An 18,641-nucleotide genomic window follows, 5' to 3' on the forward strand; every position below is an offset into this window, starting at 1 on the left:
CGGCTCCCCTGCATCGGCAGGCGGACGCGCAACCACTGCGCCACCAGGGAAGCCCGGTTATCATTCTTAACTTTTTATTTGAAACTTCTTATTGATAATAGGCACTGTCAAAGGATGTTCTTGAAAAATATGTTTTTGTGAAATAGTGGGTTGCTTATAGCTATTTTGTGGGCTTCTAATGTTTATTCTAAATCTCATCAATAGATCATTTCCCCCCTAAATTTCTGTTTTAAAAAGTTAACTTTGCAACAACAAAATACATTAAGTACTTATCTTCAGTCTACCTATTTACTTTTCTCCCTAGTCCTTTCCATCTGTTTTTATTAGTTTTAACCTAAATATAGAATATATATATATATATATATATTTTTTTTTTTTTTTGGCGGTACGTGGGCCTCTCACTGCCGTGGCCTCTCCCGTTGCGGAGCACAGGCTCCGGACGCACAGGCTCAGCGGCCTTGGCCGGACGCGCAGGCTCAGCGGCCTTGGCTCACGGACCCAGCCGCTCTGTGGCACGTGGGATCCTCCCGGACCAGGGCACGAACCCGCGCCCCCTGCATCGGCAGGCGGACCCTCAACCACTGCGCCACCAGGGAAGCCCTAGAATGTATTTTTTATATTCTACTTTAAAAACATAGTATCTTTCTATAACCTTTTCTGTTGTTCTAGTCCACAGTTGCATACTAGTTTACTTTGAACTGGATTGAGTCTTCATATGTATTTTGTTTAATATGCCCAGTATTGACTCATGCAGCTTTAAAGACATTTTTGAATTAGTTCCTACATGTAAAAATGGGGGGACTTCCCTGGTGGCGCAGTGGTTAAGAATCTTCCTGCCAATGCAGGGGACACAGGTTAGATCCCACATGCCGTGGAGCAACTAAGCCCATGCACCACAGCTACTGAGCCTGTACTCTAGAGTCTGTGAGCCACAACTACTGAAGCCTTCGCGCCTAGAGCCTGTGCTCCGCAACAAGAGAAGCCACTGCAATGAGAAGCCCACTCACTGCAATGAAGAGTAGCCCCCGCTTGCTGCAACTAGAGAAAGCCCACGCGCAGCAATGAAGACCCAGCACAGCCAAAAATAAACAAACAAACAAATAAATAGAAGACATTAAAAAAAAGGGGGAGAATTAAACATTAAAAACCTGGATTTCTGGCTTCTCTTGAAATGCCATTTGATATTGAAACATTGGGCCTCTACTCTTCCATGACAGCACTTGGCAATGGCTGCCATCTTTAGATGGGCCATGCATTTTCTAGTCATGGTCCCTCATTCCATATCACGTCCTCTATGTTGTATTACACCAGACTGCATCACTCACTTAGGAGATCTGCGTTGCAATCTCTGTTCAAGGCTAATCCATATTAAAGCAAGCCTGGGTTGAACTCTCTTGTTAGTTGCTAATACTGTATCTTTATTTTACAGGAGAAGATGTATGGTCTTATGCAAAGGGGCTTCCTCACATGTTCCAGCAGGGTGGCGTATTCTACAATATTATGAAGAAAACCATGGGTATAGTTGCTTTCTAATTTTACTCTTAGATAATATCTCCACTCAAGCTATTCTAAGATTAAGAAAGTTCAGATAATATTCTTCTGAAACTATTTCCAGTGTTAATATTAGGTACATATTTTTCTTTATCAGTCTGCTTAGTTAAAATGGATTATTATCCTGATATGGTCAGCTATGTTTTCTGCTATAATATTACTAAAAATCTCCTATCACTTTCTTTCCCCTGTTTTCTCATTTAAATTATGTATATGATCCTTGACAACTAAAGACAAATTGTGAAATTAGAGGCCGATTTGTTTATAATGCTAGTGACTGTCCCAGAACCAGATAATACAGTGTTTTTTTGTTGTTGTGTTTTGACTGTGATTACTATATACCTCAGTATTTTCTGGATTCTAGGAAACAGCTCACTTTACATTTAACCTCTTTTCACATTGGGTATACATTGTTTATAAAGATATGTGCAAGTGTATAACTGTATCTTCACAGTTTCAAGAGAGAGGTTGCCAGTATGTATGTTTGGACCCCATATGTTTTACCAAAAATTTGATGTGAGTACTTTTGGCCCCAGACTTTATCACTCTGGCTTATCTCACTTTCTTACCTACCTGACTTCTGTAGACATTAAGTACATAATCTCTATTTTATGTTTGTTTGTTTGTTTGTTTTCTTTCTCATGCACTTCTTTTTCCTTCTTAAAAAAACAAAACCCAACTTGGCTATTGTAGAAATGTTCAAACACATAAAAGTAGCAAAAATAATGTAATGAACCCCTATTTACCTACCACCCAGGTTCAGTAATTATCAGTACATTTCTACCTACCCCATCTCAAGTGGACTGTTTTAAAATAAATCTCAGACATAATTTCATCTGTAAGAATTTCAGTATGTATTTCTAAAAGTAAGCACTGTTTTTTTTCTTTTTAAAAAATAACCATAATACCATTATCACATCTAAAAAACATGAATAGTAATTTTTAAGATATCACCAACTATCCAGTCAGTGTTGAAATTTCCTTGATTTTTGATTGTCTCAAAAAATGTTTTTTCTTTTGATTTATTGAATTGGGGACCAAAGAATAGCCAGCTGGCCAGTTGCCTTGCTTCCTTCCTTCCTTCCTCTCTCCCTCCCTCCCTCCCTCCCTTCCTTCCTAAGATAGGATTATTGAAACATAATTTGCATACAGTAAAATTCACCCTTTTTAGGAATTACAGGCATTTGAATTTTGACAAATATATACAGTCACGTAACCATTACCACAATCAAGATATAGAATATTTCCACCATTCCAAAAAGTTGCCTTGTGCCCCTTTCTAATTAATCCCTTACCTCTCCCCCTAGGCCCTGGCAACCACTGATTTGATTTGTCTTTATATGTTTACCTTTTTCATATCACCATATAAATGGGACCATATAGTTTAACCTTTTGTGTCCGGCTTCTTTGATTGAGCACAGGGGTTGGCAAACTCCTACCTGTGAGCCATACCAGGACCTCTGCCTGTTGTATATAAAGTTTTATCAGAACACAGCCACACTCATGTTTACATATTGTCTGTGGCTGCTTTCGCAGTGCAATGGCAGAGTTGAATAGTTGTGACAGAGACTATTTTATGGTCTGCAAAACCTAAAATATTTACCAGGTTGCCCCTTTACAGAAAAATTTTGTGAATTTCAGTTTTTAGCCTAGTGCTTTTGAGATTCATCCATCTGGTTGCATGTAGTTTATTTGTTTTTTATTGCTGAGTATTATTCCATTGTATGTATGTATCACATTTTAAAAATTCCATAACCAATTGAAGGACATTTAGTTTGTTTTTAGTTTTTGGCTACTATGAATAAAGCCACTATAAACATTTGTGTACACGACTTTGTGTGGACGTCAGTTTTCACTTTTCTTTGGTAAATACCTAGGAGTGGGATTGCTGAGTAATGTGGTAAGTATATGCTCATCTTTATAAGAAACTTCCAGACCATTTTCCAGATTGGCTGGACCATTTTGTATTCCTCCAGCACTTGGTAGTATTGGTTTTTGTTTTTTAAACCATTCTAATAGATTTATATTACTACTCATAATGGTTTTAATTTGCATTTCTCTAATAACTGATATTGAGCATCTTTTCATGTGCTTATTTGCTATCTTATTATTATTTGGCTCATTTTAAAATTGGTTTGAATTTTTTTTAACTGAGTTTTGAGAGTTCTTTAGATATTCTGGGCACACATCATTTATCAGATAAGTGTTTTGCATATATTTTCTCACAGTTTGTAACTTGTCTTTTCATTCTCCCAACATTATCTTTTGAAGATCAGAGGTTTCTAATTTTGATAACCAATGTACCAATCATTTCTTTAGTGATTCATACTTTTTGTGTCCTATCTAAGAAATCTTTGCCTAATCCAAGGTCACAAAAATTTTCTTCTTTGTTTTCTTCTATAAGTTTTAGGTTTTATATTTAGGTGTATGATCCATTTTGAGGTTTTTTTTATATGTTGTAAGTTATTATTTTTTTTTAACATCTTTATTGGAGTATAACTGTTTTACAATAGCGTGTTAGTTTCTCCTTTACAACAAAGTGAATCAGTTATACATATACATATGTTCCCATATCTCTTCCCTCTTGCGTCTCCCTCTATGTTGTAAGTTATGAGGCAAGGTTCATTTTTTTGTGTGTGGATGGCCAATTGCTCCAGAACCATTTGTTGGAAAAGGTATACTTTATCCATTGAATTTGGTACCTTTATCGAAAATCAGTTGACCATGAATTATACACTTGAAAAAGGTGAATTATATGCAGAATATACATCTGTAAAGTTACTTTTAAAACAACCAGTTGACCCTATTCATGTGGGCCTGTTTCTAGGATCTCTTTTCTATTTTGTTGATCTATATGTCTCTACTTCCACCAATACCACAGTCTTGATTACTATATTTTTATACTAATTCTTGAAATTTAGTTAGTATGAGTCCTCCATCTTTAACCTTTTTCAAAATTGTTTTGAGCATTCTAGGTGCTTTGCTTATCCATATAAATTTTAGAATCAGTTTGCCAATTCCTACAAAAAAGTCTTCTCTAATTTCTCTCATCAAAATTTTGTCATTTTTAGCATATAATTCTTGCACATCCAATGTTAGATTTTGTACCTAAATATTTTGTTTTGGGGAAGCTATTGTAAAAGATGCTTTTTAAAAAATTCCAATTTCCTGTTGTTCATTGCTAGTGCACAGAAATAAGATTGGTTTTTATGCATTAACCTTGTACCCTGTGACCTTGTTAAACTCACATGTTAGGTCTAGTAGCTTTCAACAGGTTCTTTGGGATTGTCTATGTAGGTCATTATGTCTTTTGCAAATAAGAGACTGTTTTATTTCTTCCTTTTCAATTTATATGCCTTTTATTTCTTTCTCTTGCTTTTTTGCACTGGCTATAAATTCAGTGTTGAATAGAGTGGTGAGAGTGGATATCCTTGCCTTGTTCCTGGTCTAAGGGGGAAAGCATTCAAACCTGTAGGTTTTTCAGAAATGCCCTTTGTCAGGTTGAGGACATTCCCTTCTATTCCTAGTTTATTGATGGTTTTATAGTATTGTGAATGGATGTTGAATATTATCAGGTGCTCTTTTCCCGCATCTATTGAAATGACCTTATAAGGGCTTTCTTTTTAGTTTGTTGATAGTGTGAATTACATTGATCGATTTTTGACTGTTGAACCAATGTCACATGCTGGATTCTTTTTTTTCTTTTTTTATAATCCATTAAAAAATTTTTATTTTATTTATTTATTTTTGGCTGTGCCAGGTCTTAGTTGAGACAGGCGGGCTCCTTAGTTGTGGCTCCCGGGCTCCTTAGTTGTGGCTTGCCAGCTCCTTTAGTTGTGGCTGGTGGGCTCCTTAGTTGCGGCTCACGGACTCCTTAGTTGTGGCATGTGAACTCTTAGTTGCGCCATGCATGTGGAATCTAGTTCCCTGACCAGGGATCAAACCCACGTCCCCTGCCTTGAGAGGCAGATTCTTAACCACTGTGCCACCAGGGAAGCCCCTTTGCTAATATTTTGTTGAATGTTTTTGTGACCGTATTCATGAGGCATAGTGATATGTAGTTTTCTTGTAATGACTGTTTAATTAGGGTAATGTTGGCTTCAGAAAATAGAGTTGGGAAGTGTTCACTCCTTTTCTGTTTTCTGGTAGATTTTGTAATCGCTTTGATATTATTTCTTTCTTAAATGGTAGAATTCACCAGTGAAGCCATCTGTGCTTGGAGTTTTCTTTACTGGATGGTTTTTAACTATGAATTTAATTTCTTTAATAGACTGCTCTTAAGGTTATTCCTTTCTTCTTGAATAAGCTTTGTTAGTTTTGCCTTTCAAGAAATCTGTCCATTTCATCTAAGATATCAATTTTATTGGCATAAAGGTATTTATAATATTCCCTTACTGTCCTTTTAATGTCTTCAAGGTCTATAGCTCTGTCATTTCTGATATTGGCAATTTGTGCCTTTCTTGTTTTGCTGACTAGTCCAGCTAATGGTTTATCAGTTTTATTGATCTTTTCAAAGAAACAGCTTTGGTTTCATAGGTTTTCTCCATTGTTTTCCTCATTTCATTTTCTTTGTCTTCTGCTATTATCTTTACTTTTTCCTTTGTATGCTTCCTTTGGATTTAATTTGCACTTCCTAGTTTCTTTAAGTAGAAGCTTAGATTATTGATTATAAATTTTTGTTTTCTAAATAAACATTGAAAGCTATAAATTTCTCTCTGAGCATCCCCCTGCCTTTTTTTGCATCCCTTTCTTTTTAACTTTCCATCTTTCACTTCATTCTACCTTCCAAAATATATCAATACCAGTTAATGTTTTTTAAAAATTAATTAATTAATTAATTAATATTTGGCTGCGTTGGGTCTTTGTTGCTTGCACAGGCTTTCTGTAGTTGCGGCGAGCAGAGGCTACTCTTCGTCGTGGTGCGCAGGCTTTTCATTGCAGTGGCTTCTCGTTGCAGAGCACAGGCTCTAGGCGCGCGGGCTTCAGTAGTTGCGGCACGTGGGCTCAGTAGTTGTGGCTCGCGGGTTCTAGGGTGCAGGCTCAGTAGTTGTGGCACACGGGCTTAGTTGCTCTGCGGCATGTGGGATCTTCCTGGACCAGGGCTCGAACCCGTGTCCCCTGCATTGGCAGATGGATTCTCAACCACTGAGCCACCAGAGAAGCCCCAGTTAGTGGTTTTTTAAAAGTTATTATTTAATTATGATTGATGATAGGGCTCCCAGTAATTGGGGTAAGTATGCACTGTCTTTCGTAGGACTGAAAATAACTTCCCTTAGTTGTTTTTGTGTGTGGGAGGGTTGTGGTGGGTGGTGTGGGGATGACGCTCTTGATTATTTTCTAAATAGTTTTTTGGTTTTGGTTTGAAATTATTTTTAAAATGTTAGCTGTGATGCTAAGACAATTTAATGTGGGAAAGAATAGTTTTATCAATAAACAGGGCTGGGACAACTGGATATCCACATGCAAAAGAATGAAGTTTGACCTCTCCCTCACACCAAATACAAAATTAACTCAAAATGTATTAAAAAAACTGGAGTATGAGAGCTAAAACTAGAAAGCTCTTAGAAGAAAACATAGGCATAAAACTTCCTGACTTTGCATTAAGCAAAATCTTCTTAGATATGACACCAAAAGTACAAGCAACAAAAAAGTAGCTAAATAAAAACAAATTTTTGTGCTGCAAGGACACCAACAAGAAAGTGAAATAACAACTCACAGAATGAGAAAATTTTGCATATTATATATCAGATAATAGATTTGTGTCTAGAATATAAAGAACTCAGCAGTAGAAAGACAACCCAGTTAATAATGGGCAAAGGATCCAGAGAAAATATATAAATGGCCAATAAGCACATGAACTGATGCTCAACATCATTAACCATAGGGAAATGCAAATCAGAACCACAATGAGATAGTGCTTCATACTCACTAGGAAGGCTGTAATCAAAAAGATATTAAGAATGGTGGGCAAGGAAATCCTGGTGGGAATGTAAAATAGTGCAGCCGCTTGGGAAAAAAGTCTGGCAGTTGCTCAGAAGATTTAAGATGGAGCTACTATATAACCCAGCAATTCACTCTTAGGTGTATACCCGAGAGAAATGAAAACATGTCCACACAAAACTTGTACACAGATGTTCATAATAGCATTATTCATAGTAGTCAAAACTGGAAACAATGCAAATGTCTATCAACTTAGACATTGGATAAGTAAGATGTGATATATCATACAATGAAATATTACTTGGCAATAGAAAGGAATGCAGTACTGATACAGACCACATTGATGAACCTTGAAAATCTTATCCTACATGAAACAAGCCAGAAACAAAAGACCATATATTGTATTATTTTACTTATATGAAAAGTCATATAAATGACAGAATAGGCACACCTAGAGAGACAGAGAGAGTAAATCAGTGGTTGCCTAGGGCTGGGAATGGGGTTGGGGCGGAAATGGGAGTGACTGCTAATGGGTTCAGGGTTTCTTTCTGGGAAAATGTTCTAAAAGTGATTGTTGTGATGGCTACACAACTCTGAATATCCTAAAAAACATTCAACTGTACACTTAAAAATGGTGAGTTGTGTGTGAATTATATGTCAATAGAGCCGTTATATTTTTTAAATGTTACCTGTGGTATTTATTCTTATTAGGAGGGAGTTTAGAGCTCTGGAGTAGGAACATCTGATACTAAATTTTGGTTCTACTACTTATTCCTGTGTGACTTCTAAATCTCGGTTTCTCTATTTGTAAAGTGGGTATGATAATCTCGGGGTTATTATTAGGATCAAATGAGATTGTGCACATAAAGCAGTTAGCAAAGGGCCTGGTACCTAATAAATACTTAGCTAATGTTTGTTATTATTATTATTATTAGAATCCCAGCTGTTATTTGCAGATTATTTAAAAAACTTTTGACCATAAAACAGCCATTTGAAATGGGTCACGGTCAGAAAATCATTTTACCTTTCAAAATATAATTTCATCTAATATTTGTGGTAAAATGTTACCTCTATTTTTAGGACAGATTCATGTGGCAAATCATTATCATCCCGTGGTCAAAGAATCAAAGCATAACAAGCCCTCCTCATCCCCAGACATACACCCATACCCTCCAAAAATTGGAAAAGAACATAATTTTCTTACTTTGTTCAAATCCACCCTAACAGATAGATGGTTATATCTACATTTGAACAGACATATTGCCCAATATAACAAATAGACTTTTAATATTCCTATTCTTTATGTTTGGAAAGGTATTTTTAAATTAATTCATCCATTGTTCTGATGCACTTTAGGTAGTTTCCAGTTTTTTGATGTAAGAAAGAATGTAGCTATAAATATTATTATACATGTCTTTTGGTGTATATGTGCAATAGAATTGTTGATATATGATATAGAAATTTTAATACACCTTGATTCTTAAAATTCAAAGGACTATATAAGTTATATAAAACCTAAATGATTGTTTAATCACAACACAGTATTTGTATTGATTTTTCAACATATATTTTAAAGCTTTTTAATAATGTAAAAAGTCTAGAAACTATAGAAATGGGGAACATCACCTATAATTGCTAAATACTTGTCTTATACATGCATGTTTTGGGCATGATTGTAATTACAATACTTAGATTTGTTTCCTGCTATTTTCCTGTATCATGCATATTTTACTGTATAAATGAGGCATCATAGGTTACTTATTTATATCAGTATTAATAGCTGCATATTACTTCTGTCAGGTAGATAGACTGTAATTTTCTTAACCCTTCTCTTCTTGTTGAAAGCTTAGATTGTTTCCAGTGTTTCATTGTAAATAATACTGTGATAAACGTGTGGGACTATGATTCTTTCCAGGGATAGCCAAGGGAAAGCATCACAGTAGCAGCCTGGAAATGATTACAAAACCTTGTGATCTAATATAGAAATTAAAACTATTGACTGCATGATGTATATTACACTGTGGTATGTGCTTTGCATGTGTTCTCATATAATCCTCAAATAATTAGTGAAATAAGTACTATACTCATTGTTATACTTACCTGATTGCATTATAATTGTCTATTGACACTTGTCTCCATCTCCTAAGAATTACATTTTATTTTTGAATCTTCAGGGTCTACTTTAGCTCCTGGCACATAGTGAGGCTCAATAGTTGTTATCTATTGAAATGATTGTTTAAAAGCTTTTCCTTGGGGCATCCCTGGCCTTACCATTCAAAATTCTCTTTTTTGCTACCTTTGTTTCCTGAGCTATGGTTTACAGATCTCTGAGGTAGGGAATTGGTAGAAGGTAAACTGATTTAAGGGTTGTACTCTTAAAGGTACTATTTAGACATCTCTGATTTTAATTTTTGTACGTCTGTTTTTGTCAGTTCTCTCTGCCAAAAATGTGCCAAGAGGAAATTCTCGTTAGATTTTCACTTATCACTGAAATGAATGTTTATTTGAACTTACTATATGTATTTATTCATTTGAAGTTGTTTTTTTCTCTGATTATTTGGAATATTCACAGTAAGATACATTAGAACCACTCCGTAGCTTTTTTCAGAGAGGAAGGGACTATTCTTAATAACCTGCAAAACTGGAGAGAGACCTAAGTGCCCACAAAGCATTCCAGAGTTCACTCATCCTTCCCGTCTCTGAATTTCTATAGTATTTACTAACAGTCTCATTCATTTTAAACTAGTTTGCTTTTGCCTTTATATTTTGCCATAAACATACCCATATATTATTAAAAGTTCATTTTTTTTAAACATAGAAAATCTGTGGTTTCATAAAACTTGAAAAATCCTAATTTTTGCATATTCAGAGTCTATACTTAAAATGTAAAGATATTGGATAGCTTAAAACACACATGCAATTTTTTTATGCCCAGGCTGGAAAAAGTATAAAAATTTGAAATACCATGTAGTGAGACCAAACTCTTCAGCTAGAAAATAAAGGGAAGCCTGCTTTAAAGTTCTTACCCTCTACTGCTGCATTGACGGTGAGAAAGTGTATCGCACTGGGCCATTTGAAGAGCATCCATAACTCACTCTTGTTTTGGTGGTTCTGATCTGCCAGAGAGGAATAAGAGTTGTAACATGAAGTACAACTATTTCAAAGGAATTGAATTGAATACGATGTTATTAGTCTATTGTAACCAAATGTCAGTTCTTCCAGTTATACTTAAGTCACAGTGCCTTAATCCTAGCTTTCCTAAATGTGCCTCCACACCTACTACTTGAATATGGAGTATCTTATTTTGAAAGTTCATACTTTTATATATTTGTGAAAAATACACACAGAGAAAACTTTTATTCTGGTATTCTGTAATTTAATAGAATCACTTATGATTTTTAATTCAACACACTGAGCAACATATGTATACAACACTTTGCCCTTATAGGTATTTTTAAAGTTTCTAATTTGAATTTTACTAAATGAGAGTATATTTTCTTATTGCTTTACTGTAAGCAAATGCTTTACTAACACAATTGCTAGTGTTGCTAGTGTTTTTGCTAGTGTTTTGCTAGTGTTTTTCTTATGCAAGCTGTTTGTTTCAAGCCTAACTTTCCTAACCTTGTGATAGGTTAATGATATATATTTTTCAAATCCCCTGGGAAACTACATTAAGGTTAATGGTGGTATTTCTTTTCTTGTAATAGCATTAAATTCTATTAATAAGTGTAATAAATTATTTGCTAATTAATTTTGTTTTGAAAGCTGTTACCTGTAAATTATTATTGGAAATTTACTATTTCGATTATAATTGTCTTTACTACACCTTTCAAGTAAGATTGTAATATGTTAAATTCTTTTTCCTCTCTTCAGGTATGGCTGATGGCAAGCATTGCACTTTTCCACATCTGCCTGGCAAAACCTTTGTCTATAATGCTTCGGAAGATAGGTTGGAGTTGTGTGTGGATGCTGCAGGACATTTCCCCATCGGTCCTGATGTTGAAGATTTAGTCAAAGAGGCTGTAAGTCAGGTTCGAGCAGAGGCTACGACAAGAAGTAGGGAGTCAAGTCCCTCACATGGGTTATTAAAACTAGGTAGTGGTGGAGTAGTGAAAAAGAAATCCGAGCAGCTTCATAATGTAACTGCCTTTCAGGGAAAAGGGCATTCTCTAGGAACTGCATCCAGTACCCCACACCTTGAGCCAAGAGCTAGGGAAACTCCAGTTGTAAGGAAGCAGACCACAGGGACACACTTTAGTAGTTCCATTAAAACAGAGCCTTCTGTATTCACAGCTGCTCCTAGTAACAGTGAGCTTATTCGAATAGCTCCTGGAGTAGTTACAATGAGAGACAGCAGGCAGCTTGATCCTGATATGGTTGAGGCCCAGCGAAAAAAATTGCAGGAAATGGTTTCTTCTATTCAGGCGTCTATGGACAAGCACTTGCGGGATCAAAGTACAGAGCAGTCACCGTCTGATCTTCCTCAAAGGAAAGTCGAAGTTGTGAGTTCTTCTGTGAAATCTGGGAGTCTTCAGACTGGCTTACCTGAATCTTTTTCTCTAACTGGTGGCACTGAAAATTTGAACACGGAAACAACTGATGGCCGTGTGGCGGAGGCCCTGGGAGCAGCATTTGCTACAAGGTCAAAAGCACAAAAGGGAAATTCCGTGGAGGAGCCTGAAGAGATGGATAGTCAAGATGCTGAGATGACAAACACAACTGAGCCAATGGATCACTCTTGATTTAATTAGAGGCTAATAAAGGCAGAATGTTTATTGTGAACATGTAGTATTTGTTGGCTGGGCCACATAACTTGATTAGTCATTAAAAATCTTGTACGTATATAATTCAGAGATTATATCTTGTTATTCAGTGCATGATAGCAAGTGTGTGATTGGCAATAGCTTTTAATATACTGCTGCCCAGGCTGGCTCTGAATTCCTATAAATTAGTTATTAGATCTGCTGAGATGGCTTTCTTCCATATATGTGGTTCATTGTAATTTTAATTCCATGAAAGTCTTAATGTTTAAAACATGAAAATTCTCTTGCTATATATGTTTGATTTCTGAAAAGGCTAGGGCTGGGGGAAATAAGATTTTGCTAATGCTGATGTCATCAGGGTAACCATTCCACATATTTATTAGCGTGTCAAAGGATTTATGTAAATTTGAAGGTTATCTGAATTGTATCTTGAAATTCATAAAAGGATATATTAGACACTGGGATCCTGACACTTCTGTGAACATGAACACATTCATAGAGATACATATTCTTGGTGAAACTATCTTGAGAATGTAGTGTAATGATACAACATTTTGCTGATTTGAGCAAGGTTAGGGGAGGATGACTATTCTAGAATGATAAAGTCAATGTGATTCAGTAATGTTGCTGTCTGAGCCAACACAGCCAATTGTGTGCTCTGTTGTTGATAACATGTTACCATTATTTTGAATCTTGGCCTGGTCAAGTACTACCAAATTTTTGTCCTTTAATCTTGCAGAAAAGTTGATTGCAAAGTGTGGTAGAAAATAATAAAAATAATGGTAGCAGTAGTTAATCTCTAATTTTCAGAGTTTGTCAGATTCACAGAGCATTTATAAATAAGAATTTATCTTTATGAATGAGTTACATTGTTCTACAATTTTGATCAATGGTATTTAAGCTTGTATATGCTAAATGTATTTGAGCCCCTTTGAACCAAAAATGTTTCCCTTTTTTCTTAGAATCCATAAGATTTTCTTCATTTGTTGGCTTTAGTTGGATTTGGATGCAAATTTGACTGCGTCATACCCTGATCAACCGGGCATTTGCTTAAATAGTGTATTCATCAAATCTTTAGTGCCAGTTTCCTCAAGAAACAGGTTTCATGTTTACTCCTTAAAGAATGTTTATCCTGAGACTGGTATTGCACTATTTTATCCTATTCTACAAATCTGTATTCTGAAATGTACACGTTAATCCATCTTTTTTTCCTCTGTTCGCTGAAATTAAGTTGAATTTGAATGGATGAAAGACAAAATGTATGTTAATACAATCTCTTATCTAGAGCATTCAAAGCCTGGCTGTCTCTGTTTGCTCGTGTAACAGATGCAGAACCATTTGCATTTCAAGAAAATGTACATCAGAAATTATATTATCAGGTGTTTAAAAATGTCAACCTGTTGATTCATAAGGAATATAGACAGAACTTTAACTTGTGTTTCCAAATAAGGGAGTTTTTGGTTTCTTTCTATGAAAGTATCTCTGACTGAATCCACTTATTAAATTAACTACTTTATTTTGAATAGGGAAAGAATGGAGACTCTAGACATTTTGCAGGTGATATCTGAGCAAGATACATATTTGGGTTAGTTTTATCACATTATCACATTTTTAAAACCATATTCTGTCTCCATTCTTCTAAATTCTTTCAGATACCTCTCTCTATGTCTATAAATATAAGGAAATTTTAGAAGTTTTATATTGTGTACTAGTTTTGCATAAAGAACTGCAGCTACCAAATATTTCCCATTTGGTTAGTACAGGTGACTTCTGTGTGTTAAATTAAAAATTACAAATATCAATAACCACTATAATTATTTTTGGCTTTTTTCAGCCACTGAACACCCTCCCGCCCCTCCACCACCACATACTTTTTTTAAATACAGGAACACTGGTTAACAAACGAATGCATTGCTTCCAGGCAAATGATATAATCACCTTTTAACAAATATTTTCTTCACCTGTGGCTCGGTATGTTTAGTTAATAACTGACATATAATTTCATAGCATGAAGTAAAAATATCAGATGCACATTTTATCTCCCTATTAAATACTTGCATTTAGTCAAACTAGAATGCACCTGTGAACATTAGAAGGCAGGCTAATCTCTGACAACACTATTAATTTCTCTTGCCAGAGCAGTGCTATTTAGAAGCTGGTTAGGTGTGAACATTATAATAATAGTTTGGGTTCTCCCTTGATAAAGAACAAAAGCCTTGATTCTGAGAATGGTCAGGTTTCTTGAAATTATTTTAGATCAGCTGAAATTTGGTTGCAGTAATTAATGGTTTTTGAGAAGTGGGCAGGTATCATCTTCACAAAAAAGTTTTGGAGCAGAATTTCTTTAAGTTCTTGACTATCATCGTTCGCCCTTCCATATGGTTATCATAATCAAATACATAATTATAGGAATGATGTTTTTTTAGTACTACCATTTTAGTACTACCAGTACATCCGCAACTTTGAGTCCAAGCTAGGGATCATAAATTAGTTGAAATATTTTCTTAGCCCTACATGTAACGTTATAACTCTAATTCAGTCCTATAGTTAAATTCTATTTGCAGTGTTTAACTGAAAATTGAAGTATAATTATAAATTTTTTTCTTCAGTAATCCATTTTATAGTTAGTCATACCAAGGTTGAATATATGACCCAAAGTACAGGTAGAGTTGAAGATGATGTGTGTCTAGAATACTGGTTGTGAGAAACTGGTTGAAATTGAAGAAAACAAGACAATGTCAAATATTATGAGCTAGAATATAATGAACTCCAAGGGAATGGTTACTCAGGAACTAGTTAAAGAGCAAGCCTAAGGCCCATTTCCCCTCCTTTCACTATATTTCAGGTATTTTATTGGAAAATGTTAAGCTCAAGACCTGAGAAATTTAGCAAGTGCTATTGACTGTGAAATTTGCTTTGTTATCTTCTGATGATTTTTAGTTTCGTTTTTGCAGTCAAGCCTACTGCTTGCAATTAAGATAACAACCTGAAATGCATCTATGATTCCCAGCCACACAGGTCCTTATTGCCATTATTTTTAAGAATCTAACTTTATTGGAAATTAGCATACTTTTGCATATGGTCTCTTACCTCAGGGAAGATCACTTGCTAGCAACTCACATATTAATGACAGGTTTCTGAGAATTGTACTGACATCACGTGTTAGCTACTAACTGCAAAGTTTATAACAGTATTATTTTATGTAGTTACCTACTAATAACTGGCTGCTAGTGAACATTTCTCTTAAAAAATTTAGACCTCACTACTAACCAACCTTTAAGTATGAAATAAACTTACAACTTCTGTCTTTAATTAAGCTTTGGTCAATATAGTGACAATATCATAAAATGTTTATTTCAGAATATCAATACCATTTGGTCTTCATTTTTCAAACAGGAATTTTAATTGGCCCAGACATAAAATACTCCAGAGCAGATATTGAGAGATTCATGGTTCTCAAAACAAGGTTTCCCTATTAAGATTTTCATAAAAGCCTTTGCAAAATCAGATTAGACTCCACTCAATATGAATTTAAAGTCACCTCTTATAACAGTAGTAGTGAGATACATACTCTAAAGTAAGTTGGGGTAGACATATCCTACATTTCCAGGTTATCATGTAATTTAACAAAATTGCATAACCTCAAGGCTCTTCTCAATATAATTTTTCAAACCAGAACTATTCACTTGAAAACATACCACAGTAGAATGTTTACTTAAGAAATAACAAAAGGGGCTATATCACCAATGTAAGATTTGTAGTTAATTGTAAGTTCTGCCATTCTTAATAATTCTTTGAGATGCTAAGTGTTTCAATTCATATTTAATGATACTTAAATTGTGGGAATTTTAATGTTTGCTCCAAAATAGCAGAAATTGTAAAAATTGTGAATTATCGGAGAAAATGCCATTACTTGTATATCTGACATTTAACTTTTTAAATTATGGAGTCTACATGCTTTTGTAGTATAATATTAATACGATGATTATTCTCTTGTAAAAGAAAAGGAAAACTAGTAAAAAAAAAGTTTTAGTTGATGTTATCTGCTTGTGAGTATCAATTACTTAGTATTTAAAAATTTTAAGGTATTGCATACTTTTCTTTAGAATGCACAAGTCCCTTCCTGAGCTTTTATGCCTGTGGTAGAGCAATAAAGGACTGAAAAGGTTGTCAGTATTTTCAGGTTTATCTGACTTTAAGAATTAGTGCCAAGAGCTGGAGAGTCTGCTTTTTAGAGGGAAATGTTATTAAGAATATGTAAAAATAAGTGTAATAGTGTAAATATTTAGAAAAAAATTAAATAGCAAGTGCTTTAACTGTTCAATAAAATGGTATAGATGTTCTACCATCCCTAAAGCACTGGCTGTTATCCATTATTTTCTGATTTTGTGATTGCTGTATATATTACACTTGAGTAATAAATAATTGGTAATAGTGTATTCCATCTATATAGAGTTCTACAGCACACTTCACTGTACAGTATTTGAAGTTTTCTTTTATATCAGTAATAAAACTATAAGTTAATACATAGTTTCCTGGAATTATACCTAATTATTATAATGCATGAAAATATAGTTCATTTTTATAAAGGAATTCTTAGTATAATAAAGTTTATTTGAAAACTTCCTTCACTGGGATATCATATAGGGACAGTGATTTCTCCCCTTAGTGCAGATTTCAATGCAAATGAAATGGACCCAATTAGAAAAGAGTAAGCAACATTTCCTTAGACATATTACATAATTGGGTCATGTGATGCTTACTGAATACTTAAAGACAAAACAAAGATATGTTCTAACAAAGAGAAAACTTGTTCCCGTTCTTTTAAAAAAAACTAGTTAGAGATAATGAGGAAATGAAGGGAAATATAGAAAATGGCACTAAATTCATTTGTATAGCTTAGCAATCAACACAACTGATACATACTTTTAAGTTTTAATGTCCATTTTGTTAGAGCAGACTGTTTAAGTTTGTAGTCAGAGCATAGCTTCAGATATCAGACTTACAGATGAGTCCTGGCAGCTGCTTACTATGTGACCTCTGTGCTTCAGTTTCCTCTCTGGGAGGATGATAATGACATCTACTGGGGTTTTTGTAAGGATAAAACCAGTTAACACATATCAGATGGTTAGAACAGTGCCTGGCATATAGTAAACACTCAAATGTTTGCTATTATTGTTATTTATACATCAAAATAACTCAGTAGAGCTCAGTTGCCATTTAAGTAGGACAAATCATACATAGGGCATACGTTATTTAAATAGTTTTTGTTAAAACTCGCTTTATTTGTGGTATGTAATTAATGAGCTAAAAACGGATTAGTTATGTGTCCAAGTGTTTATGTAAGAGCTTTATGATCACATGCAACATTGAAAATCTGGAGATCTGACAGTCTCTGCTCTGTGACTAATTCTGTGACCTAAGGCAAGTCACGAGCCTTTCAAGACCTCCATTTCTACTATAAACTTGTTTTACAGTTGTTACCCTCTTGTTCTGCTGACCATGTCATTGTGGTCTCACTTGCTGAAGGCATAGTGCTGATGGGAAAAATGACATTGGTATGAGCCCCAAGATAACTAAACATAATTAGCTTTGCTTTGTGATTTGGCTACACTTGTCCCAAACTTGGACTTGAGGTCTTGTACATGCATGTCACTGGTCACATACTACAGAGTTTGGAGCTCTCAGAAACTTCAGTGACTAAGACAAACATCCTACTTATGACAGTTCAGTATGGATTTTATTTTTATTGACTGGCTTTTTCAGACCACAGCAACTGCAATTCTGACTGCATAGTTGATTGTTTCTAATCATTAAAAATGTATATAGAAAAACTGAAGTAAGTCTTTAATTTTCTAAACTGTATGTGGTATACTGAGGTGAAAAACTTAAGTGCTCTTCAAATTTGTACTCTTTCTTCTTTGGAACTAAACCTGCCTTTGGTTCATTTATCATACCACATAATTCTTTATCTAAAAACTGGTAGTGTGAGAATCTGGGGGGATTATTCCTGTTTGTCAGTTATATGTATAGAAAGAAACATGTACATGTTGGTGGGAATGTAAATTGATACGGCCACTATGGAGAACAGTATGGAGGTTCCTTAAAAAATTAAAAATAGAACTACCATAGACCCAGAAATCCCACTACTGGGCATATACCCTAAGAAAACCATAATTCAAAAAGATACATGCACCCCAATATTCATTGCAGCACTATTTACAATAGCCAGGACATGGAAGCAACCTAGGTGTCCATTGACAAATGAATGGATAAAGAAGATGTGGCACATATATACTATGGAATATTACTCAGCCATAAAAAGGAACGAAATTGGGTCATTTGTAGAGACATGGATGGACCTAGAGATTGTCATGCAGAGTGAAG

The 18,641-nt window shown here is 34.9% G+C and overlaps 1 protein-coding gene and 1 long non-coding RNA gene across 3 annotated transcripts in view; one reads left to right on the forward strand and one right to left on the reverse strand.

The window, feature by feature from the left end:
- VCPIP1 (valosin containing protein interacting protein 1) overlaps positions 1–13,543 on the forward strand; it is a 24,827-nt gene extending 11,284 nt beyond the window's left edge. Inside the window, exons 2-3 of the mRNA XM_007130855.3 lie at positions 1,430–1,516; positions 11,365–13,543. Coding sequence (XP_007130917.1) covers positions 1,430–1,516; positions 11,365–12,233 — 956 coding nt within the window. The 3' untranslated portion in view covers positions 12,234–13,543. The remainder of the gene's footprint in view (positions 1–1,429; positions 1,517–11,364) is intronic.
- The window catches only part of LOC114487834 (uncharacterized), a 48,580-nt gene that overhangs the window by 21,019 nt on the left and 8,920 nt on the right, over positions 1–18,641 (reverse strand). For both annotated transcript variants that reach the window (XR_003683282.1, XR_008619443.1), the window contains exon 2: positions 10,518–10,607. This is a non-coding gene — a long non-coding RNA (uncharacterized lncRNA). The remainder of the gene's footprint in view (positions 1–10,517; positions 10,608–18,641) is intronic.

The sequence above is a fragment of the Physeter macrocephalus genome, chromosome 15 (assembly GCF_002837175.3).
Source record: "Physeter macrocephalus isolate SW-GA chromosome 15, ASM283717v5, whole genome shotgun sequence".
Lineage (NCBI taxonomy): Eukaryota > Metazoa > Chordata > Mammalia > Artiodactyla > Physeteridae > Physeter > Physeter macrocephalus.